Source organism: Suncus etruscus, chromosome 18, assembly GCF_024139225.1.
Source record: "Suncus etruscus isolate mSunEtr1 chromosome 18, mSunEtr1.pri.cur, whole genome shotgun sequence".
Lineage (NCBI taxonomy): Eukaryota > Metazoa > Chordata > Mammalia > Eulipotyphla > Soricidae > Suncus > Suncus etruscus.
The window spans coordinates 15,546,915-15,573,431 of NC_064865.1; the positions used below are offsets into that span (position 1 = coordinate 15,546,915).

A 26,517-nucleotide genomic window follows, 5' to 3' on the forward strand; every position below is an offset into this window, starting at 1 on the left:
TAGGGTCCCCCAAGCCGGGAGTGATTTCTGAGCACATAACCAGGAGTAACCCCCAAGCCTCACTCTTTGTGACCCAAAAACAAAATTAAAAAAATAGATTTCTTGAGTACACAGAACCATTGACTAAGCCCTGATCACCACAAGGTGTGACCCAAAACCCAAAATTAAGTACATAACTGCCTCCCCGTGTTGATTCTGGAAAAGAGGTGACTTTTGATTTTGGGGTGTAGCCTTTTAACCTTGGATTTAAGTGTGTAACTTTTGAGACTAGGCCCAAGGAGACAGCTGATTCCTGAGACCAGGCTGTAAATCACAAAGGACATTCCACGGAATGCAAGGACATCTTATTTTCCACCAGACACCTTACATTCCAACAGGAGAACACCTCGACCCTCAAGAAGGAGATCCCCCGCAGAGGACAGATAGCTCTTGAAGATTAGGGAGAAATAATTGCATACAGTCACTAAAAAGGAATAACACATAGGTATAGATAGAATAACACATAGGTATAGAATAAGGGTAAAATCTAGTTTAATGCTATTCTCACTTCTGTCCCTGGCTTGCTTGATATAATGAATAAGGCTCCCTTCCCCTAATCGCTCCAGTCACTACACTGTCAAGAAAATGGGTTCTCCACCCTGTAGATTAAGCGACCACTTGAAGGGTTCAACCTATATCTCTGCATGCCATCAGCCTAGGAGTTGGGGATAAATGATGTCATGAAGGGGCGGAACAGACAGAAAATTGTGCCTTTTCTGTAAAAAAATCATTGGATGATTCAAACTGTATAAAACTATGAAATGCTTTGACCTGTATGCTCATTATCATGCTCATTATCATATGAATTCTCTTAAATGTTTGTGAATTTGGATTCTTGGGGTCTCACTGCAGACCAAATTCCCAGCTTGCGGTGACACCCCAGGATCCTGGAAAAAGAATAAACCTACATGTGATTGCATCCTCCAAGGTTTGTGTCTCCTCAATTGAGCGGTGGGCTTTCCTTGGGCCTTGGGCATCGCTGACCTGGTTTCCCCAGGCTTGGCTATCTCCAACCCCGGACCCCAACCTGGGTCCAGGCCAGCTTTGGTCAACTTTAACACCCCCAATTTTAAAGCTATTGAATAATATCAGAATGTAGCCCAATTTCAGAGGTGCATCAATGAAAAATAAAATATGCTTGCTTTACTTTAAAATAATGAATATGGAATGAGGCTCAGTGGTAAATCACTTTCTTTATATGTATGAGACTATGGGTTTAATATTGTGGCAATGCAAAAAAGTAAAAGGAGAGAATTGAAATAATGAATATGAAAAAAGAAAAAGAAATAACGAATATGCCCAATGAACTAACTATAAGAGATGTTGCCACTCTGTAAGTGTGCGAAAGTAACACTGCATCCCTAAAACCTAAACACATTTACACTTATAAAAGCAATTTTTTAAAGATTTACATAATTTAAAATAGATCACTAAAAATAAAATAATAAACAGAGAATTCCACAGCCTTCCATGCAGTTGGCTTCTCTGGCTGTGATTCACAGACAGCCTCGTTATTCCACAATCCTGGATGACTAATGGACAAACATTTAGTCTTTTCAAACCAATGACACAACTTCTCCCAGGCCCTGGCATTTGGTGACTTCACCTATTACAGAGAAAATAGAAACCAGCTGATGAGAATGCTATCCACTTCTCATCTCCAAACTCTCTCCTCTCTTCCCCAGTAGGCAGTTCACCTTCTCTTGCATCCCCTGAAGAACTTTTGCCAAAGTCTATTATGTGAGAGAGGTGGGTGGTATTTAGAGTAAAAGGAGTCCATGTTTGGTGAAAGATAGCCTAGAATTTTAGCAATAAACTTAATGTCTCTATAGAGAGATTGACTTTAATGATGCACACCTGAACTTTATAGACGGTTATATTATCATGTGACGTGACTTTTTGTTTCTGGTGGTAATTAAGGGGATCAAGCTGAAGGCCTCAAATGTGAAAAAGTTATATGAGCCACATTTTGAACTCAATACAATTTTAATAAAACAAAACTAAAACTTATCCTTTTTCAGGAAGTTCCCCTTTCCTTAGCCTGCTCAGCTTTCCCATTTCTTGCTTCTCAACCTCTCCCTTTAACTCATCCCAATCATCCCAAGCATTCCATTCCAATCAGCACATCCCAATCATTCCACTAACATTAGAATAAATTCAGCTGGTTTCTTTTAAACAAGATACAACAAAGATTCCCTTGGCCCCTTATTCTTTGGGATGGAAATGGAGGCCATACCCAGCAGTTCTCAGGGACCACTCCTAGCTCTATGACAGGGGTCACTCTTGGCACTGATTAAGAGAGACTTGTGATGAGGTGATATAACAAAGTTCAATGATCTTGAAGGTAAGCCCCTTATCTACTGTACTATCGTGACAGCCCCATCATTTGTAACTATCTCTACTCTTCTTTAGCTAATCTGCTGAGAACCATCTTTTTGGGCCGTGCGAACGCACACACACACAGACACACACACACAGACACACACACACATCACCTACTATACTATCTTGACAGCCCCCATCATTCATGACTATCTCTACTCTTCTCTAGCTAATATGCTGCTTGAGAACCATCCTCTTGGGCCACACACACACACACACACACACACACACACACACACACACACACACACACACCACGTCTTCCTGGATGGTTTCCATCTGTTATGCTTTCACTACAGTCACACCTTGCCTGTTAACTTGTCAGCATTCTGAGGCAAGCACTTACTTCTTTTGGAAAAACACTTCTTTTCTTGTTTTTAATTTAAAGAAATAGTTTCTAAAGAGGCCTTAGTTTGCACTCAACGATAGAGCATTTGCCTAGTAAGTGTGAGGCCAAGAGTTTGAACTGCAAAATACCTTTAAACCAAGCACAATCCATCCTACAGGCACTGCCATTCGGGAACCTCACTACAGTCAAAATGAAAATCTCTAGCATGTAAGGGCTCCATTTGCCATAATCTAATCCCAAGAGAATGAGTCTAAAGCAGGGTCACCACGAAAATTACAAAACCAAGAAATGAGAGAAAAAAGATTAGTGATCAAAGTGTTTCCAGCCTCATGGACCCAATCAACCTTCCTCTACAATCTTTGACCAGGCTCAATCCATGTGAAATTGAGGGCAGACATTGTTAAGAGACAAAAGTACCTATTTCGTGCTAATCAAGCCTAGATCTGTCTTAACATCTCAAAGGAGTGAGTGAAGGGAAGAAGAAGCTAGGATAGTCTTTATTTGGGGGAAAGCAGGGTGTGATCTCTGTGTGTAAGCAACCTTTGCACATCATACTAAATATGTGGGAGCTCTGGTCATCACAACTGCAACATAAAAGAGGAATTATATTTTAATTGTGGGTTAAAAAAAGAAGAAGAATTTATAACATAAAATTTACTGTCTTAACCATTTTTAAGAGTACAGTTCAAGGACCAGGGAAATAGTACAGCAGATAAAGTTAAGGCATTTGCCTTGCACATGACTAATCCAGTTGGATCCCAATACCATAGACTGTCCATCAAGTCCCACCAAAAGTGATCCCTGAAAACAGAGCCAGGAATAAGACCTGAGGACCACCAGGTGTGACCTGAAAATCAAAAGAGAAAGAGAAAGAGTCTGTTCAGGAAAACTGAGTTCAATCCCCAGCAGGTCATTCCCCAATTAGGTCCCCAGGGCCTAGTTGGAGAAGATACCCCTAAGCTCTGAGAGTGACATTTGAGTACTGCTCATTATGGCTTCCAAAGCAAATAAACAAACACCACCACCCCCAAACTTAAGAGAGCAAAGTGCTCATGTTAAATATATTCATGTTACTGTGCAATTGATTTCTCTTTTTTTAATCTCACATGACTGACAACTAAACTTATGACTTCCCACCAACCCTACCAACAGCCATTCTTCTACTACGTTTCTGCAAGTCTGAGTTCCTAAAATAATTGAGTAAGCATAATAATACTGAATTGTTTTGTGACAAGATGTTCTTCATCCCACATTTTATTCTTGTTTTTCATATTATAACATGTAACAGGATGTTACATGTCCTCTGAAAAACATTCCACTGTATATATAAACATGTGTTTATCTGTTCATCTATCTGTAAATATTTGGTTGTTGAGATGATCCTGGGAATGAACCTTAAGGAAACCTTCGTTCTCAGGGTTGTTTATATGCTAAACTTGCATGTGCATGATCCTGAAAGTGAGAATCTCCTTAAATTTTGTGTCCTAGGACACTCTGCAGCTACCACTGAGCTCCACCTCACTCTTATCTCAGGTCTGGGTATCAATAGATCCCTTAGGATGCCCTCATTCTTCCTAAATAGCTTTCTCCATCCTTTATTACCAACATCATCATTTTGAATTACTGGACCCTGCTTATTTTACTTAACACAGTTGATAATTATCTATTATTTGTTTACTTATTTATTTATTTACTTGTTGCTTTTTGGGACACCTGGTGATGCTCAGGGTTATACCTGGCTCTGCGCTCAGAAATCGCACCTGGCTTGGGGAACCATACTGGACATCGGGGGGATAGAATTAGTTAGTGCATGCAAGGCAAATGCCCTACTGCTTGCACCACTGCTCCGGCCCCTACTTATTTATTTTTGAGGTGCTAGATCTTGAACCTCGGATTCACACTTGCAGTACAATATTATTTGTCCTACCAGAAAAACAAAAGCAGTACACATGGTAAATATTGGTATGTGAACACAATAGGCTTGTAATTTCAACTACGATCATTGCTTCAATTGGTCTCTAGGAATACTGGTAAGGGAGAGGAGAGGAAGAGAAGAATTGCCATATAATGAAGGAGGGAAGCACCACTAGGAGTGTCTCGAAAAAAGAGCCAGGCAAAAGAAAAAAAAAGAGCCAGGCAAAGCCCTGAGTTCTATCAGATGTGGCTCAAAAGTGACCTTCCCCCTATACACACACACAAACACACACACACACACACACACACACACACTGTCCACTTCAAAACACACAGAACTAATGTTGAAATAAGGTTTCTGTGCACTTTTTGAATGTCCAAATATTAAAAACATTTTCAGAAATGACTAGATCCCAGATTTTGGAAGGATACAGAAAAATCCTGACATTTAATTAAGTCAAATGGCAATTTGATATGATATAGTGTAACATGAAACAACAAAACTCTTTAGAGGATCTTATCAGCAATTCCCTATTGGTAGATTAACTAACTAATGACTCTTGGAAAATCTTTTGATCAAGTGAAGTTGTGGTTATTAGATCTATTGCATGTAATAAAATAATGCCACCTTGGTAATTTTTTATTTCTTGTTGATCAGGTGGGTCATACCTGGCTGATGGTGCACAGTGTCTCTTGTGTGACCAGGGATCAAATCCAGACTTTCTGTTTGCAAAGCACATATTCAGCCCATTGAGCCAACTCTCTGGCCCCACATATGAAGTGTTAATAGGTTTTTAGAAGAGGAAATCTGGGAGGATATTTACAATATACATAAACCTTGAAAATTAGGGGCTTTGGGGGCTTGAGTAGATTTTATAATATTATCATTTGACTAGATGAACTCAACAGCAAAAGCTTTTAACCAATCTTGAAGAAACTGCTATTTTTGTGGTTTCTGTTGCTGCTGTTGCTGTTGCTGATTTCAACATCATACACATCTGTATAGGTTTTCGGTCCCTAAGCCATGCATCCTGACCCATAAACTGCTAGTATTAATGAGTCATTTTATAGGGTTCAAAGTTTATCTTCTAAGAGCAGATATTTCCCAGAAATCAAGGACCTGAGTGGTATGTGTTTGTTTTTGGTATTATTTTGCAGCCAGGCAGGAAGAAATGCTTAGACCCACTATTGTTTGACAGGACAGGAAAATACATTGGTTTGAATTCACAGTCACCAGAAAAAAATGCATTTGTCAAGTTCTAAAACACCCTCACAACTTTAAGTTACATTCCCTCTCCTTTGCCCACTCCCTGCCTTTTCCTTAACTCCATTGTTGAGGAAAACAATCCTATTCCTCATCTTTATCTCTAGGCTTTTTGGCTTAGATTTGATCATCAGGGAATCTTAGTATTCTTTTACATTATCATTACCTTCTGCAAAGTTAGAAAACTGGCCAGCTTTAAAAGCCGTGGTCCATGATGGTGAATTACTCCTAAGAATAAGGTTTCTTGGGTCGAAGAGATAGCATGGAGGTAAAGAGTTTGCCTTCCATGCAGAAGGACGGTGGTTCGAATCTCGGCATCCCATATGGTCCCCTGAGCCTACCAGGAGTGATTTCTGAGCGTAGAGCCAGGAGTAACCCCTCAGTGCTGCCGGGTATGACCCCCCCCCAAAAAAAAAGAATAAGGTTTCTTTCTCTTAACTGGGATGGTCACGAATAGCCTGTCATATATGATTAGTATACTCTCAGGCCAGGCACTCTGTGGCTGAAATGTTAAGAGAGATGTGCAAGTATAAATAGCTATAACTTGTTTCCAGGACTGTGACACATACTGTGTCAGTTGAACTAAAAATGTTCATCCCAGGAGCTAAAGACACTTGACCTTAGTGAGATTGGTAGTTACAATCCCAGAGCCTCATATGGTCAGTCCCCAGAGTACCACCAGGAGTGACCCCTGAGTAAAAGCCAAGAATAGCACCTAAACAGGTTTGGTTCAAACCCTCCAACTCCTGCAAATGATCAAGCCAGCCAGAGATTAAGCTCAGTAGTAGAGTGTACCTGCCTTTGTGTGCTGAAGCCGTGTTTATTCCCCAGCACCAAATACAGTCAGACAGACACACACACAGATAAAACACATGTGTTTTTCCCATTAACTCAACTAATAATATTATTTTAAGAATATAAGATGTGGGACCGAAGAGAGAGATAGCATGGAGGTAAGGCATTTGCCTTGCATGCAAAAGGATGGTGGTTTGAATCCCAGCATCTCATATGGTTTCCCAAGCCTGCCAGGAGCAATTTCTGAGCATAGAGCCAGGAGTAACCCCTGAGTGCTGCCGGGTGTGTCCCAAAAGCCAAAAAAAAGATGTGTCCAAGTACTCATGTAAAAGAATGCTTATCACATGATTTTTCTAATAATAAAAACAAACCTAGACAAATGTTCAACAATTCAACAATAATTGTCTAAATATGTTATAGTATATTCATGCAGTGGTATATGGAGCATGATATATAAAGTGTCATATAGAGCATGAAAATTCATATTTGAAATAATATGCAATAATATAGAAAACTCAACAAAATGTCAAAATATGCAAAAAATATTTGTACTCTAGAAATTTATATACATAAACAAATGAGCTTAATAAAACAAATTTATACATAGAATTTTTCTCTTAGTGGGCTTCCAATAAATTTTGAACTCAGTACTATTTCAAAATTTTCACAGCTAAAATATTTCTAACAATGGATCATGATGAGAACTATCAAAACATTAAAATCCTATTATAAATAAGGTGTTGTGCCATATTGCATTCCTTAACTTGCCTTGTCTTGATAGTAACAGTTTTTGGTTTGTGTAATTGTTGTGTGCCATACCTAGAAGAGCTCAAAATTTATTTCTGGATCTGTGTTCAGAGATTACTCCTGGAAGGGCTTGTAAGTTCATGTGGGATGCTGGGGATTGAACACCTGTTAGTCATGTGCAAGTCAAGTGCCTTAGCCAATATACTATCACTCCTGCCAACACCTAGTAATTTAGAAGAATATAATTACATGTTATTGCTACTTCTATCATTACTTCTCCACCTTAGAATATTTTTTATGCGGTGCTGGGACAGAACTCAGGCCTTGCACACATACAAATCATGTGCTCTCCCTCTGAATGACATCCTTAGCCTCAATTAAAAAAATATTTTTTTTGGTTTTTGGGTCACACTGACATTGCTCAGGGATTACTCCTGGCTCTATGCTCTGAAATCGCTCCTGGCAGGCTCAGGGGACCTGAGGGCATATGGAATGCCGGGATTTGAACCACTGTCCTGCATGCAAGGCAAACATCCTACCTCTATGCCTTCTCTTCGGCCCCAATTAAAATATCTTAAGACAGGAACCAGAGATATGGGTCAAATAATAGAGCATCTTACATTTTTGAGGTCCCAATTCCATACATCTGCCCCAATACTGCCAGGTGTGGCTCTAGTGCCCCAAAAGCACTGAGCGTCATCAACTGAGTGCCTCTTCCTGATTTTTAAAACTAAAAAATTGCAAAACAAAATAATAACCATCATCAATCAAGATTCAGTTTCAGAAAAGTAAGAGCATTTGTAGTAACACATAATGTGAAGTGCATTGGTGCAGGGAATAGGAAACATGCATACACTTCTGTTGGAAGAGTGAGGAGGGTATCTCTGGAAGCTGTCACCAAAATCCCCAACCTGCAGCTTGAAAGCAGGTGATTGGCAAGAACTCACTACAAATCCCAGAGTTGGCAGAAAGCCCCTCAGCAAGCCAGAAAGAAATGGGACCAGGAAAAGTGCTTAGAAAAACACACAAGGCTGTCCCAATGTTCAAACTGGTGATTCCCAAGATATCAACCACAGCATCTCAAAGATTGGGCATGAGGGACTCCTGAGAACTCAAGGCCAGCTGAGCTCATTCTTCCCTTAGCATGTAGAAGAAAAGAAATGCTAGAATATATGCTTCCCAGATTCTCATCTGAATAACAATAAATATCATAGGATGGGGGAGTAATGCTATATACACAATGTAAACCATTCTAAAATAATTGCGAGAGAATATAAAAACAACTAGGCAAAAAAATTTTCAAAGGTGATACTATTTAAGTATGTTAATACTATTTGATACTATTTTACTTACCAAGATAAAACTTCCCATTAAGGGTAAAAGAATTTTAGTGGAATAGGAGCCTCCATTTAACCCAACTTCCTACTGTATATGAAAAATGACGTCAGGGGATTTTGTTGTTCTGTGTTTGATGCAGGGGATTATGGAGATTACAAAGAATTTGTGTAACTGGCACAGTCCCAACTCTGACCTGAGATCCCTAAATTATTCACTAAGGATGACTTGTTAGAAACATGTATCTTTGGAAGAAATACCTTTCTCTCACTTGCTCTCAAGAAATTTCCAATGCCAGAAAGAAGAGTATGACCATTGTAAAAAGAAGAGACTAAGACGGAGGAGAGTCCATGGAAGTCATAATCACAAGATTCTCTACTTTCTAATTCTAAACATCCAAAAATAGGTGGCCTCCATAAAAAGTGATGCTGCTGAGACCATTGATGGGGAGATTATCCTGAATTCACTAAATAACCATAAACATGCAAGATCAGAACAAGAGACAGAAGAGTCATAGAGATATGAATCCCTATGCTCCATGATTGATTTTAACAATGAACAAGTTGGCCAGAGCCACCTTTAGAAACTGGGAAAACTCTTCAATCTAACCCGATGGGGATTGGTGAACTTCCTGCTGACTCCCCATATCCCCCATGGAAGATCCAGCAGGTTACTTAATGTGAAACCAAGACAAAAAAAAAAATTATGGTGCTCACTTCGGCAGCACATATACTAGAATTAGAACGATACAGAGAAGATTAGCATAGCCCATGCGCAAGGATGACACACAAATTCTTGAAGCGTTCCACATTTTTTATTAAGAATGTATGAGGGAAATAGAAAGCCTGTCTAGAGTACAGGCGGGGGTTGGGTGGGGAGGAGGGAGATTTGGGACATTGGTGATGGGAATGTTGCACTGGTGATGGTGGTGTTCTTTACATGACTGAAACCCAAACACAATCATGTAGGTAATTAAGGTGTTTAAAATATATATATATATAAAAGAAAATTATGTCACCAAACAGGTGTTAGCTGACAGTCTCTCTCTCCCCAGCTGGGCTCAACAGGATCCAGAACTCTATTGCTACTTGCATTAGGAAACCTTTGAGAAATCTTAGAATTGATCTGGTTGAAAGAAGCGTGCAATCAAAGCCTCATTAGTAGATTTTCAAAGGGAACCAAGAATAGAAATCAGCTTGATCCCATAAAGAATTTGGCAGGATGAGCAGCAAACTTATTTTCTCCCTTTTGTATCTGAATACTTTGTTGTGTCCACCATTTTTCTCATCCTCCAGAATCCTTATTGTTACCAAGAATCATGACCACAGGACCAAGGAGATAGTTCAGAGTCATAACATATGGGAACCCCAAGCGTGACCCCCTAGTACTCCATGTTCTCCTGAGCACCCCTAATTAGCTGTGTCCAAGAGATCTTACTTACAAAATAATAATTTCTAAATCTAAAAAACAAACAATAAAAACAAAAAAGCACCTCTGGCTGATTCTTGACCCAAAAAGGTAGGCCCAAAGTTTTGACCATACCATTATGGTATCCATAAGAAAATTTTACTTCTCCATGAAATACACAGCAGGCCAGATGTTGTTTCACTGGTTAATGGAAAGAGCTGTGTTGGGCTCTGTATCATCCCAAACAGTGTTGTACATCTCCAAATGGTCATGTACTTTCTCAGGTGCAACTGTTGGACATTTTATACCTCTCTAAGAAAGAAAAGTTTATTTCTGCTAAGAACTTGAGCTTAAAATGGGTGGAGTTTTTCAAATCTAGTCATATAAAAATCTAATTTCCTGTAATATCACAAACTCCCCTGCTCTGAGCTGTAATATCGGGTTACAGCTCCGTGTAGACTGCACTGCTCTTGGAGAGAAGATCCACGTATCATGCATGATGAGAGAAGATTCAGATATTGCGCTTTATACAGACGTTGGGATCTGACTGCCATCTGGTGGTTATTTAATGTCATTATGGAAGCTAAGTAAGATTTGTGATTTTCATCTCTGCTGAAAAACCACAATACATTTACACTTAAATAAAACTTTGTTATATTTTGGGTCACACCCAATAATGTTCAGGGGTTACTCCTGGCTCTGCACTCAAAAATAGCTCCTAGAAGCCACTGAACTCTGCTGGAACTCAGATGCCAGCACCCCTATCTGCCCGTCTTCTTTGCTGTGCTCCATTTTCAGACTAATTTAATCCTGTATGTGGCTCATCTGCTGACGGCTCGCCTTTCCTGGAGCATTCCTTGGAGGTGAGCTTACACGCCCAGAAAGGGGAAGCCTCTGAACTCTGATGGAACTCAGATGCCAGCACTCCTATTTGCCCGTCTTCTGTGCTGTGCTCCATTTTCGGCCTGATTTCATCCTGTGTGTGGCTCATCTGTGGACGGCTCCCCTTCTCTGGAACCTTCCCTGGAGGTGAGCTTACACGCCCAGAAAGGGTGGAGCCAGAGGAGCACAGCCGCTCCACTATGCTTCCCTGCCATGCACATCATTTAGCCAATGAATACAACCACAACACATAGAAAAACCCACAATACAAGTGTGACAATGGGGAAACAACGCAGGCCAGTGCCAGACATAGAGAATGACGATGGCAACTCTGATGACTTGAATTTGACCAACCAACTAGTCAGTCTTTCAGATAAGGAGTTTAGAGTCGCAATGTGGAAGATGTTAAAAGAACTCAAAGAAAGTATAGAAGAGAAAACTAATAAGAATCAAGAGAATATGAAGATAGAAATCAGAAAACTCCAAACTGAAATTTCAGGTCAAATAACAGGTCTGAAAAACTCAGTAGATGAATTGAAGAAAAACATGGTTGAGCTTTCCCCATGGGTTAACAGCAGCTAAGGATAGAATTAGTACACTGGAAGATGAGATGAATAACAATTCCATACAGCAGAAGAAATTGGAAAAAGCCTTAAAGCAAATGATCAAACAATGGAAAAATTACTCAAAGAATGGGAACAGATGAAAATAGAAGTCTATGATAAGCTCAACAGAAACAACTTAAGAATCATTGGAGTCCCAGAGACTCAGGAAGAAAATTTCCAGGAAGAATAACGGTCAAGAACGTCTTTAAAGAGAAACAACCAGAGCTAAAGAATACATGCTATCAAATCCTGCATGCCCGAAGAGTACCAACTAAAAGAAACCCCAGAAAAAACGCCCCAAGACACATCCTAGTCACAGTGACAAATCCCACAGATAGAGACAGAATTCTGAAAGCAGCAAGGTTGAAAAGAGAAATTACATTCAAGGGAACATCCTTGAGATTTACTATAGACCTGTCACTGGAAACACTCAAGGCCAGAAGGCAGTGGTGGGACATAGTGACAAAACTCAATGAAATAAATGCTTCGCCTAGAATACTGCACCCAGCAAAACTCACTTTCAGGTTTGAAGGAACAATACATGGTTTCACAGACAAACAACAGCTCAAAAACTTTACAGACTCAAAACCATTCTTAAAAGCAAAACTGAACGGCCTATTTTAAGACAAGAATGACCAACAGACACACAAACTTCAATATAAAGATGGCTGTAACTCCCAGGGCAATTCTTTCTCTCAATGTCAATGGACTAAATGTACCAGTTAAGAGACACAGAGTGGCTAAATGGATCAAAAAACTCAATCCAATCTTCTGCTGCCTACAAGAAACGCACCTGAATAGTCAGAACAAACATAGACTCAAAATAAAAGGCTATAGGAAAATCATCCAAGCAAACAACACCCATAAAAAAGCTGGAGTGGCCATACTAATATCAGATGATGCAAACTTTATACTTAGAAAAGTTGTAAGGGATAAAGATGGACATTTTGTATTAGTCAAGGGATATGCACAGCAGGAAGAAATCACTCTCCTAAACATATATGCACTGAATGAGGGGCCAGCAAAATATTTGATACAATTGTTGACAAATATGAAAAATAATATCAATAACAACACAATAATTGTGGGAGACCTCAACACGGCATTGTGAACACTGGACAGGTCAACCAGACTGAAACCCAACAAGAATATACTAGACCTGAAAAGAGAAATGGAAGAAAGAGGCCTAGTAGATATGTACAGGACACTCCACCCCCAGAAACCTGGATACACATTCTTCTCTAATGTACATGGGACATTCTCCAGGATAGACTACATGCTAGCACATAAAACATATCTCCATAATATCAAGAGGATAGAAATTTTGCAGGCTACCTTCGCTGACCACAAGGCCCTGAAATTATATGTGAACTACAAAGGGACACAGAAGAAAAACTTTAATACCTGTCAGTTAAACAGCCTAATACTTAATAAGCAGTGGGTCCGAGATGAAATCAAAGAGAAAATAAAAACCTTCCTAGAAACAAATGACAATGGAGACACAAACTCTCAGAACCTATGGGACACAGCTAAAGCGGTACTGAGAGGAAAATTTATACCTTTGCAAGCACACATCAGGAAAGAAGAAGGGGCATACCTTAATAGCTTAATGACACAGCTCATAGAATTAGAGAGTACTCAACAAAAGGACCCAAAAATAGGGAGACAGAAGGAAATAACAAAGCTGAGAGCAGAAATCAATGAATTGGAAACCCGAAAAACAATCCAAAAGATCAACAAAAGCAGAAGTTGGTTCTTTGAAAAAATAAACAAGATTGATAGACCACTGACAAAACTAACAAAGAAAGAGAAAGAGAGAAACTTGATAACTCGTATTAGGAATGAAAAAGGAGAGATCACTACATATGGTAGAGATCCAAAGGGTAATCAGAAACTACTTTGAGAAACTCTATGCCACTAAAAATGAAAACCTAGAAGAAATGGATAAATTTTTGGACTCTTGTAATCTTCCACGGTTGAATGAAGAGGATGTAGCATATCTAAACACACCCATCACTATTGAGGAAATTAAGACAATAATCAAATGTCTGCCCAAAAACAAAAGTCCAGGCCCAGATGGATTTACTAATGAATTCTTTCAAACCTGTCAAGAGGAACTTCTACCAATCCTGGCAACACTCTTTCATGAAATCGAAAAAAAGAGGAACACTTCCAAATAGCTTTTATGAAGCCAACATCACCTTGATACCTACACCAGACAGAGATTCTACCAAAAAAGAAAATTACAGACCAATATCGCTGATGAATACAGATGCAAAGATCCTCAACAAAATCCTGGCAAATAGGATTCAATGCCTCATTAAGAAGATCATCCACTACAATCAAGTAGGTTTCATCCCAGGAATGCAAGGCTAGTTTAACATCAGTAAATCTATCAACATAATACACAACATCAACAAGAAAAATAAATATCACATAATCATATCGATAGACGCAGAGAAAGCATTTGATAAGGTCCAACACCCGTTCTTGATCAAAACTCTCAGCAAGATGGGAATGGAAGGAACCTTTCTCAATATAGTTAAGGCCATCTACCACAAACCAGAGGCAAATATTGTCCTCAATGGAGAAAAACTGAAAGCCTTTCCTCTAAATTCTGGCACAAGACTTTCCCCTCTCACCACTCCTATTCAACATAGCACTGGAAGTACTTGCTATAGCGATTAGGCAAGAAAAAGATATCAAGGGAATCCAGATAGGAAAGGAAGAAGTCAAGCTCTCACTGTTTGCAGATGACATGATACTCTACCTAGAAAACCCTAAAGTCTCTATGAAAAAGCTTCTAGAAACAATAGACTCATATAGCAAGGTGGCAGGCTACAAAATTAACACACAAAAATCAATGGCCTTTCTATTCCCAATAGTAATAAGGAAGAAATGGACATTAAGAAAACAACCCCATTCACAATAGTGCCACACAAACTCAAATATCTTGGAATCAACTTGACTAAAAATGTGAAGGACCTATACAAAGAAAACTATAAAACTCTGCTCCAAGAAATAAGAGAGGACATGCGGGAATGGAAGCACATTCCCTGTTCATGGATTGGCAGGATTAACATCATTAAAATGGCAATACTCCCCAAAGCATTGTACAGATTTAATGTGATCCCTCTAAAGATACCCATGACATTCTTCAAAGAAGTGGATCAGGCACTTTTGAAATTCATTTGGAACAATAAACACCTTAGAATAGCTAAAGCAATCATTGGGAAAAAGAATATGGGAGGAATTACTTTCCCCAACTTTAAACTGTACTACAAAGCAATAGTTTTCATAACAGCATGGTATTGGAAATAAAGACAGGCCCTCAGATCAGTGGAATAGGCTTGAATACTCAGAGAATGTTCCCCAGACATACAATCACCTAATGTTTGATAAAGGAGCAAGAAATCCTAAATGGAGCAAAGAAAGCCTCTTCAACACGTGGTGTTGGCACAACTGGCTAGCCACTTCAAAAAATTGAACTTAGACCCCCAACTAACATCATGTATGAAGGTTAAATCCAAATGGATGAAAAACCTCAATATCAGATCTGAAACCATAAAATATATAGAACAACACATAGGTAAAACACTCCAGGACATTGAGACTAAAAGTATCTTCAAAGAGGAAATTGCACTCTCCAAGCAAGTGAAAGCAGAGATTAACAGATGGAAATATATTAAACTGAGAAGCTTCTGCGCCTCAAAAGAAATAGCGCCCAGGATACAAGAGCCCCCCACTGAGTAGGAGAAACTATTCACAAATACCCAACAGATAAGGGGCTAATTTCCAAAATATACAAGGGACTGACAGAAATTTACAAGAAAAATAAACATCTAATCTCATCAAAAAATGGGGAGAAGTAATGGACAAACACTTTGACAAAGAAGAAATGCAAATGGCCAAAAGACACATGAAAAAATGTTCCACATCACTAATCATCAGGGAGATGCAAATCAAAACAACTATGAGGTACCACCTCACACCCCAGAGATTGGCACATATCACAAAGAATGAGAAAAAGCAGTGTTGGCGGGGATGTGGAGAGAAAGGAACTCTTATCCACTGCTGGTGGGAATGCTGTCTAGTTCAACCTTTATGGAAAGCAATATGAAGATTCCTCCAAAAACTGGAAATCAAGCTCCCATTCGACCCAGCTATACCATTCCTAGGAATATACCCTAGGAACACAAAAAAATAATACAAAAATCCCTTCTTTACACCTATATTTATTGCAGCACTACTTACCATACATAACAAGACTCTGGAAACAGCTAAGATACCCTTCAACAGATAAATGGCTAAAGAAACTGTGGTACATATACACAATGGAATACTATGCAGCCGTCAGGAGAGATGAAGTCATGAAATTTTCCTATACATGGATGTACATGGAATCTATTATGCTGAGTGAAATAAGTCAGAGAGTGAGAGAAAGATGCAGAATGGTCTCACTCATCTATGGGTTTTAAGAAAAATGAAAGACATTCTTGCAATAACTTTCAGATACAAAAGGGAAAAGAGCTGGAATTTACAGCCCACCTCATGAAGCTCACCACAAACAGGGATGAATTTAGTTAAAGAAATAACTACGTTGTGAACTATCCTAATAATGAGAATGTACGAGGAAAATAAAAAGCCTGTCTAGAGTACAGGCGGGGGTTGGGTGGAGAGGAGGGAGATTTGGGACATTGGTAATGGGAATATTGCACTGGTGATAGGTGGTGTTCTTTACATGACTGAAACCCAAACACAATCATGTATGTAATAAAGTTGTTTAAATAAAAAAAAAAAAAACAAAATAGCTCCTGGCAGGTTTGGGGACTATATGGGATGCCAGTAATCTTCGTCCCAGATTGGCTGCACACAAGGCCAACACCCTAATCACTGGCTGTGCTATCTCTCCAGCTCCCAGACCTACACACTTTAAGAAATGAAGAATGCTCTTTAAAAATCATACCTGTTGCCATGTCGTTGAGAAATATAAACATTCTGGAATTACTGTCAAAGGAGTTTACTATTTAGACACACTTTCTTGTGGATGTGAAAATCTAATACTCTGAGGTAACAGAATTACACAACAAATCAAAAAATTAAGATTAAAAGAACTATCAATTCATGATTCATCTTTCCTGTACATTATTTATGTAGTGACAGTGTATGATCAACAGTATAGGCTAGAGAGTTCCATGAGCTGAGTACAGCTTTGCATGGGGTCTTGCCTGAGTTTGAACCCTAGCAATGCTGCCCCCCCTGGGAGTGACTCCCAGGTAAGATCTGGGAGTAGCCTCCAAATGGCATGAGGTATGACCCTGAAACAGCAAATTGTTTTTAAGCCAGTCTTCATGTCTAGCCACCTTGATTGAGTGTGGAGCCTATTGAATGGCTTTAACCTAACCACTTAAACTTCTCTGAGTCTATTTTCTTATATGTGAAAGAAGACATATCTCTTGCATCAAATTGAGACACGTGCATATATTTTAATTAGATTACTTGAAATAGTGCTTGGTACAAGCACAGTACACAGAATATCACTTGGCAGTCACTGACAGGGGCCTATCTTTTATTTATTTTCTTTAGATTTTTTTTTGGGGGGGGAAGGTAACAGCCGGCAGTGCTCAGGTGTTACTCCTGGCTTTATGCTCAGAAATCGCTCCTAGCAGGCATGGGGGACCAGATGGGATGCCGGGATTCGAACCACCATCCTTCTGCATGAAAGGCAAACGCCCTACCTCCTCCATGCTATTTCTCCGGCCCCAGATGCCTATCTTTTATAATTTGGGGTTTATATAGTTGTTCACTGAGTTATCATCATTTACCAGTATTAGAAAACTTCAGAGACTTCTACATATAAATATACTCTACTACCAAAGTTCTAGTACTACCCCACCATCAAGAAACCCATTTCTTCCTCCTCCCTTTTTAGTTATTACCATGGTTGCAGCAAACATGGTCTGCATGAAGAAATAAATTCAAAGTTAAATCCCACCATCACCAGGAACTTTTCCAGACTATCTCAAGCAACATAAGATGCCAAATTAAAAAAATGTATATATACATACATACACATACACACACACTTATATACACACACACATACATATATAACAGTATATTTGAAAGAATATTTGAATTCTGGTGTCCATTCCCAGAGATGTTCACAATAACCACAACTTGGAGACAACCCAAGTTTCCTAGAACAGTGGATAAAGAATCTGGCACATTGGGCCAAAGATAGTATAGCTGGTAGGGTACTTGTCTTGCATGTGGCAGACCTGGGTTCAATCCCCAGCATCTATGGTCCCCTGATCATTGTCAGTGGTATTTCAGAGTAATGGCCAGAGTATCCTCTGAGCACCAATGGGTGTGGCTCCAAAATCAAAAATAACAAAAACTGGGGCCAGTTAGCATGGAGGTAAAGTATTTGCCTCGCATGCAGGATGGTGGTTCGAATCCCGGCATCCCATATGGTCCCCCAAGCTTGCCAAGAGCGATTTCTGAGCGTAGAGCCAGGAGTAATCCCTGAGTGCTGTAGGGTGTGACCCAAAAAGCAAATCAAACCAAAACAAAAACAGAAAGCGCGTGTGGGGAGAAATCTTACAGCAGGGGCTATATAGTGGATGAGTGCATCTTGCACACAGCCAACCCAGATTCAATCCCCTGCATTCCATATGGGCCCCCCAAGCACTGCCATGAGTAATTCTTGAGAGTACTCAGGAGTAACCCCTGAGCATTGCTGTGTCCCATCCCCACGTCCACACACAAAGAACTAGTATAGCAAATATGGTGCTTGCCTTGTAGATGGAAGACCTACGGTAGGTTCTATCTCTGACATCCCATATAGTAGTACCCTGAGCCTTGCCAGAAGAGATCCTTGAGCAGAGTCTGGAATAAGTCCTGAGATCTGTGGGTGTGCTGCCGGCTCCCCCCCCTCCCTCCCCCCCAAAAAAAAGAAAAAAGAAATTCCACAATTCACTATGTAGATAAAACTGGAGTTTATCAGAATGAGTAGTCAGTCATTCGGAGAATGACTTCTCTCATCTCTCTCATGTCTAGCATATAACAAAGAAATTAATATACCAAATAGTAATGATAACAGTATATTAGAATCATTTGGCTTGGCAGGATAGTTTGCCCAAAGGGATGGAATGGGAAAGGAGCTGGAGACATTGGTGGATGAACACTAACACTATATGATGGGTCAATATTGTAGGCATAACATATTGCTGTTTACAGTACTGTAAATCAATGCATAAATAATACGCACAAAAGAAAAATAAGCATGAGTCAAACACAATAACCCTAGAAGCCTGACTATAAAAAACTACATACTGGTGGTCCTAGCAATAATTTCAATTTAAATCTTTGAAAAGGTAGACGATTAAAGAATAAGCATTCCATTCTTTAACATTCACTTTATTGGGGCTGCAGAAATAGTACAGCAGTAGGGCATTTGCCTTGTAAGCAGATGATCAAGTACAGGCCGGGGTTCTATTCCAAGCATTCCATAGAGTCTCCCAAGCCTTCCAGGAGCGATTTCTGAGTGCAGAGGCAGAGGCAGATGTAGCCCGAGCACTAATGGGTGTAAAATAATAATAATAATGTGTTCTAGTAAACATTCAAACTGATGCATGTAAATCCAGTAGGGAGTAATGTGTATACAAATGAATCAAGGTAGTGATATCAAATTCATTGCGCAGCCACACCCACTTAGGAAATGTTCCATCCAGCTCCTTAACAGCACAATAGTTTTAATTTTAATAGTTAAGGAACTTTGTTTTATTTTGCTCCCATCTCATGTAGATTGACTGGGAGGATAGGCACAGAAGAACACTAGACATTATTTGGAGGACCTGAATTCAAACCACTGAAGAGGTTTGCAGGTCCATTCAAGAGAAATGTCTTCACTTCTGGTATTTTCTCGTTAGTTCTAGAATTGAAAAAATCCTGGTGACAAGTGAAAAATTAGTCTATGGTATTTGAATGTTCTGTGGGTTTATAAAATACTTGGCAGGGCTAGAGAAAATACAGTGGGTAGAGCATTTGCCTTGCACATGACTAACACAGGTTTGATCTCTGGCATCCTATGATCCCCAAGCTTTGCCAGAAATAAGCCCTGAACATCGCCGAGGCTTAAAAAAAGGCTTTTTTTTTTTTTTTTTTAGTTAAAAATGGCAGGAGCAGAGATAATACCACCTTGCAAGCAGCTGACCTGCATTTGATGTTCAGCATCCCTTATGGTCCCGAGGTCACCAGAATGATACTTGAGTGCAGAAATAAAAGCCTTGACCATCAACTGGGTGCCTACCCCCCACAAAATAAGGTGGACCCCTTCACTTTTTAAAAAGCAGTAAAAAATAAAATAAAGAACAGCTAGGCAGCCATTTTAGCAGTAAGATTTAAATTATATGTTCTATTTATAGCATTTAGACAAGTTAAGATTTTCAAATTTTATGGTTCTAGAACTTAAGAAAAATATCACGTCAAAGAGGGCAAGGGAATTTTGTTTTAAAGATTCAAGGCTATTATTCAGAACTTTTCTGTATATTCACTCAAGTATAGCACATACACCTGACACCTGTATTGGTGTCAGTTATTTGCAGACTAAGACAGGAAAGAACAGAAGGAAACTGTCATTTTTTAATTCCATGTTGCCCAAAATATCCTCACACATCTATTATCTGGCTTGGTATTCTCCCTGGTATTCAGCCAAGTGTGGTTTCTTTTAGTCTTCCCTACCACAGACTCTACTTTTTGTGTAGGATTTGTCCTAAGGATCAGAAGAACCTTTGATCAAGGTCTAGAGAAGCATATACCAGATTTCAAGTCATCCTTCACTTGATTTCAAAGCAACTGGGATATATTTTTAATCATAAAAAGCTGCTTATTTCCTCGAGAGCAATGCATCACTGCAAATCTTTATTTCAGTCTATTAAGGTTTTGTGTGCATGCGTGCATGCGTGCGTGTGTGTTTGTGTGTTTGTGTGTGTGTGTACCAGACGGAGGGAAAATGATAAGAGCAATGTGCTCAAAAAGAACGCGGCAGAGAGGTCTCTGTACACACCAAGCATTAAAAGTCAAAAAAGTCACATCTCAAGAGGGAGATGCAGGCAGCAGAGAGAGACCCAAAACACAGCCAGTATGAAAGTCACTTTTTTGTTTTTGGGTAACACCCGGTAGCACTCAGGGGTTACTCCTGGCTCTACGCTCAGAAATCACTCCTGGCAGGCTCGGGGGAACATATGGGATGCCAGGATTCAAACCAATGTTGTTCTGCATGCAAGGCAAATGCCTTACCTCCATGCTATCTCCCCGGCCCAGAAAGTTACTTCTCAAGATGGGAGATGGCAGCAACAATTACCCGGGTACCATGTACCCAGGCAACACATGAGCCTTAAGGCTACTGTTTTGATCTCAAGGAAGTGGAAATGGGTAACAATGGCAAGTTTTGCCATACCTGATTTAACATTTAGAAATATTTCTATAAACAAGCATAAAATGTCAATAATTGTTTCTATTACAAAACTGTTACTTAGTATCATTTTTGATGTTTTAATAACTTTAAATGTTTCTAAGAAGTATAGGTAGCAAAAGCCACATGCTAACTGGTAAGTATACCACCTAGTAGTTGCCAAATGAAAACCTCTTTCCATAATGGAACGTATCATTAGCTATATATGACATTTTTATTTTCAGGAAAAAAAAATCATCTACAGAGATGGGTCACGCCATCTCTAATGTCCCTTCAAGCATTAAGTGTTTCATAATCTGTATATATTATAATCTTTAGCATTATGTGCCTGTATTAATTTGTGCTCAGTGCTTATAGTTTTCAAACTAAACAAATTTCAACAGATTGGGAGCCAACCTGGGCTCAATCCCCAGCAAAACTAAGAATAAACCTTGTGGGCCAGACCGAAGTAGGCCAACGTAACCAGTCCAGATTTGATCCCCAGAATCCCATCTGATCTCTGAGCCTTGCATGCATTTTTAATGCTTGATTAATTCTTGAGTGCAGAGTCAGGAGTGTTCCCTGAGCACAACAGATGTGGCCCCAAAACAAAACAAGGCAAAACAAAAAATAAATCCGGAGCATTACAGAGTATGTCCCCACCCTCCCCCAAATAGAGATAGAATCTGTTAGATGGTTGGGAATCCATTTTGAACATTATAATACAAAGAAAAGCCTCGAAGGATTCTATTTTCAAAAGCAGGGTCAGAGAACTATTATTACCTACTCTACCTTCTCTTTTCATCTCAAATTCATTGTGTGTCTACACCAATGATTTTGAGATATAAAGTAAAATAACTTGCTTCCTTAAAAAAAAAAACTGTATCCTACAACATACTATGTATAAGGTGGTTTATAGAAATCATTTCAAATTGAGAGAGGAATTAATACCTATTTCAGATGATAAAACAGGTCACAAAAATTAATTAAATGTCGTACAGATCAAAAATGTCGAATGCTAATCTTGTCTCCTCAGTTTGATATAAGTCAAAGTAATGTGAAACAAATTTTATCAAAATGCAATAAGCTCAAGTTAAATTTAATGCCGCCAGAATAACCAATAATGACACAACTGGCAATACTATTCTTTATTGTTAATTTTCCTTTTATGGGAGATAAGCAGGAATTTTTTACAGCACCTGTAAACAAGTCAGTGGAGTCTATGATTTTCAATTTCTCTATGTTTACCATAATTATTCTGGAATGTTAGAACACCAACTAGTAAATAATAGTTACTGAAGGCAAATCAGGCTAAAACAAACACAAAATTTAACGGCTAAAAATATTCATAGCAGCAACTTTTAAAAGATGATTTTATTAAATCAAGTCATTGCACTTGGTCACTTTATTGCTAGAGCAAAATAAGGCCATTACATTTTAACACTTCTCATTTCCGATTTTAACTGATTGTCATTCTGTTCATACATTTCAAGTTCAAATGCAAGCATAGAAATGTGTATCAACAAAGATAAAGAGCACTTGAGTTCGTTTCTGAGATCACAGTTAAGAAGCATAAAAAAGAGAAACTTGCTATTCCATTCTCTTTCTTAGACTTAATTTATATAAAGAGGTAACAGCTTTAGTCTTAGTGGTCAGAGATGGACAGATGGACATAAACCCTCACAAAAATACGCTTACTATTGAAAAACAATGAAAAAGATGTCGTGTTAGTTTCAAACAGGCAAATTTTAACAATACATTCACAAAGAGTTTGGCGATGACAGATTTCTTGCTCTTCACTGCTAGACTGTCATATATATGATCACTCATAGAAAGAATCAATGATTTACACCCATAGAAGAGTTATCATTGTTTTACACATCATTCTTCAATATCAGCTTTATGACTCTAAAATTAAATTTCTATCAAGAGCAAACACTGTTAAATTGCTAGATTAAATAATAACTTTCCCCCCTTCAATTAGTTTGGTTTTCTTTTCTAGTTGGTCAAAGGAAAAAAAACTATACAGTACTGCAATTACTTTTTTAGTTTAAGGAATTTACAAATCAACTAAATGCTTTTAGGTACTCATGACCATCTTTGGTTTTATGCCTAAGTGAGAAAATATGGCAGAACTTTTAGGTTCAAAACAACCTAAAATCTGCTGAGAATAACATCCCCCCCCACTACACACACACAATTATTAGCAGAGCTAATTTAATTTCCTGGTGAAAGAGCTAGAGGACAATTTTTTAAATGCACTTTTAATTTCTACCTAAGAAGCTTCATTAAAATCTGGTATATTTTATTTAACTATTCATTTAAAAAGTCAATTACAAACAATAAAAGTGGTCAGAAATATATAACTCAGTGGTAAAGCAATTTGCCAAGCATTTGTAAGTCCCAGGGTACAATGCACAATACCTAAAATAATAAAAAAAAATCATAAATTAAAAAAAACAACAGGATGAAAAGACTTGGTTCAGTTCAGCATTCATCTAATTATTACAATCCAAAAAGTGTGCTTTGGTTTTGTCTTTTTTGGTGGTGCCCAAGACTGAACCCAAGGTTTTCCAAAGACCTATTACTAAACTCTATCTCCAAACACTCTTGCCTTGCATGTGGACAACCTGCGTTTGATCCGCAGTATCCCCTGTGGTCCCCCAAACACAGCCAGGAGAGAATCCTGAGAGCAGGAACAGGAGTAAACCCTGAGCAATGCCAGGTATGGTCAGAAACACACAGAGCAAGAGTTAACTGCACAAAAAAAAATGTTTAAAAACATGTAAAAAGTGTGTACATCAGAATTTGTATTATCTTCTACTTCAATTCTTTAATTTAAAATATTAGGAATATTTATTTTTTTAATGAAAGACAATCATGGTAATCTACAATTCAAACTTAAAGGAAAAAATTTGACTCTGATTAAAAAAAAAAAGGAAGCAAGAGTTGGTATTCAAAAACTGAAAGCCACTTGAGATGATGAGCTCTCATTCTAATTTCTTTCAAGTTAATTTCTTTCCTTTCAAGTTAAAATTTTTCACTAGTAATAGAAATCCACATTTTTAGATGTATTTTAGATAGGACATTTAAAAACATTTGACTGTTCCTAAATAACTAAAAGAAAATTTTCTGACAATGCATAAGGACAACTATACTTATAAGGTATATCACACTGTATGCCAACATTCCTAAAAAAAAATGAAAGCCCAAAAGATCACCAGAATATAAAACCTGAGTTCTTTACATGATGATATCTTGGTCAAAGTATAAAATATCAAAATGAATTTAAAATCTTAAGCTTAGTTTCCCAAATGGCATTAAATTAAAAAATCAGAGGAGGGGGGATGAAGAATAAATCGTAAGATCAGAAAATATTGAGTAATATTTGAAATCTGTAAAATAAGCAGGAAAGTACAGAAATAAGGCTGGTATCTGCGTATCCTATGTGCTGTGGTTTCTAGGCACTAGTTAAAGATTAAATTTAAATTTTTTTGTTTTTAAGATCTGATGATTTTAAAATATAACTCACATTTTCCCTAATGTATTTTTCAATCCATTTTAACTAAATTCCTTTTACAAAGCCTATAGTGCAAGCAATATAAAATAGTTTAAAAATTGAAATTATTTTATTTCATTAGATATACATGGTTGAATAATCTGGTATATAGCTAGGAGCTCCCTCTTTCATCATCCAGAGTATAAACAGCATTGCAATCAAACAGGCACAACAGTGTAATCTTGGAAAGAAGCTAAAAGAATATATGTATGTATGTATAATATATATACACACTAAGTTTAGATCCTGTATGTATTATGGGAAAAAGTAGTGACTATAAAGCTTTGTCACTCTCAAATAGAATATTTTACAGATTATTTGCAAAGATATCACCATATTTATAGCATAGATCTCTTTAAAAAATAATACAAGTTTCAATAAAAAAAAATAGTGTGAACTTTCCTTTTTATACAGATTCAGTAGTATTTCCAAGCAAACTGGAAAAAAAATGCGATCCCAGCACATAAGAAGGCCTCTTTTTTCATATTGGCAAAAACAATATATATATATATATATTTTTTTTAAATCCAACCTCCCTCCACTTTTCTATAGATCTCATAGTTCATCTATTAATATTTATAACATCAGTATTTGTCATTCTTTTTAAGTATTAAGTCAGTCGAAGTTCATAGTGTTCTGTTTCTTCAGAAGTCCCTTGAACATTAAGAATACTGGGTGCATAACACTTCATGAAGGCAGAATTGATTTCTTCAGCTTCTCTATTTCCACCTAAAATATAAAGATTAAATGTTTATATTTAAAACAAGTAAATTACTTTTTTTTTTTTTTTTTTTGCTTTTTGGGCCACACCCTGTGACACTCAGGGGTTTCCTGGCTATGCACTCAGAAATAGCTCCTGGCTAGGGGGACCATATGTACATCCTAGATCCATACTGTGCGAGGCAAACACCCTACCTCTGTGCTATAGCTCCACCCCTAAATTAGCTAAATTTTGATGATTTTTTTGTTGTTGTTGTCCTAAGTCACATAGATAAGATCATACTTTCAGCTTTCCAGATTTTAATTCAAGATCCTTTCCAATGCAGGCAGGTTCTCTTTTGGGGCACATTTATGTTCATTAGTACTTAGGGCTTTTAATCATTGCCTCAATATAATTTAAGACTGTATAATCCTGACTTTATAAAAGCTCAAGTGACCACTTTTCATATTTTGGGAAATGATCACATGAAACCCGAGAGAGTACAGTGGGTAGGGCATTTGCCTTCCACAGAGCTGACCCAGGTTAGATGCCCAGCATCCTATCCTGACCAGTAGTGAATTCCCGAGTGCAGAGCCCTGAGAACCTCTGGGTTTGGCCCCAAAGAAAACAACAACAACAACAAAAAATGCAAATATTATAGTACCAGAAAGCCTCTTTTAAAAAAAGCCAAGACAGTGCTCACTTCCACAGAACATATACTAAAATTCGAGCCATACAGAGAAGATTAGCATGGACCCTGCGCAAGGATGACATGCAAATTCATGAAGCGTTCCATATTTTTAAATGAAAATAAAAAAAAAAATTCAAGACAAAATCGGAGATATGCAGAAATAAAAAAATAAAGACAAGTGAAACCACAAGTCAATTATGACTGGGAAAAGTTATTAAAAAAAACTAATTGTCAAGAGTGAAAATTATGACATTTTTTGAGAAATCTAACCAAGTAAACCCATAAAAGACAAACAAAGACAACTTATAGCTCAAGGAGGAAGCAATGGTCACTACAAACATGCTTGTAATCATGGTGCCTAAATATTTATAATAAAAAATTAAAAAAAATA

At 38.1% G+C, this 26,517-nt stretch overlaps 1 protein-coding gene and 2 non-coding genes across 3 annotated transcripts in view; 2 read left to right on the forward strand and 1 right to left on the reverse strand.

Annotated features, from left to right (window-relative positions):
• The first annotated feature begins 9,533 nt into the window (after positions 1-9,533).
• Positions 9,534-9,640, forward strand: LOC125996698 (U6 spliceosomal RNA). The gene has a single exon (XR_007491379.1). It is a non-coding gene; the product is annotated as a U6 spliceosomal RNA (small nuclear RNA).
• A 15,160-nt stretch (positions 9,641-24,800) lies between these two features.
• Positions 24,801-26,517, reverse strand: part of CD2AP (CD2 associated protein) — a 97,752-nt gene continuing 96,035 nt past the window's right edge. The window contains exon 18 of the mRNA XM_049765364.1: positions 24,801-25,464. Coding sequence (XP_049621321.1) covers positions 25,423-25,464 — 42 coding nt within the window. The 3' untranslated portion in view covers positions 24,801-25,422. The remainder of the gene's footprint in view (positions 25,465-26,517) is intronic.
• LOC125996735 (U6 spliceosomal RNA) lies at positions 26,131-26,237 on the forward strand. The gene has a single exon (XR_007491417.1). It is a non-coding gene; the product is annotated as a U6 spliceosomal RNA (small nuclear RNA).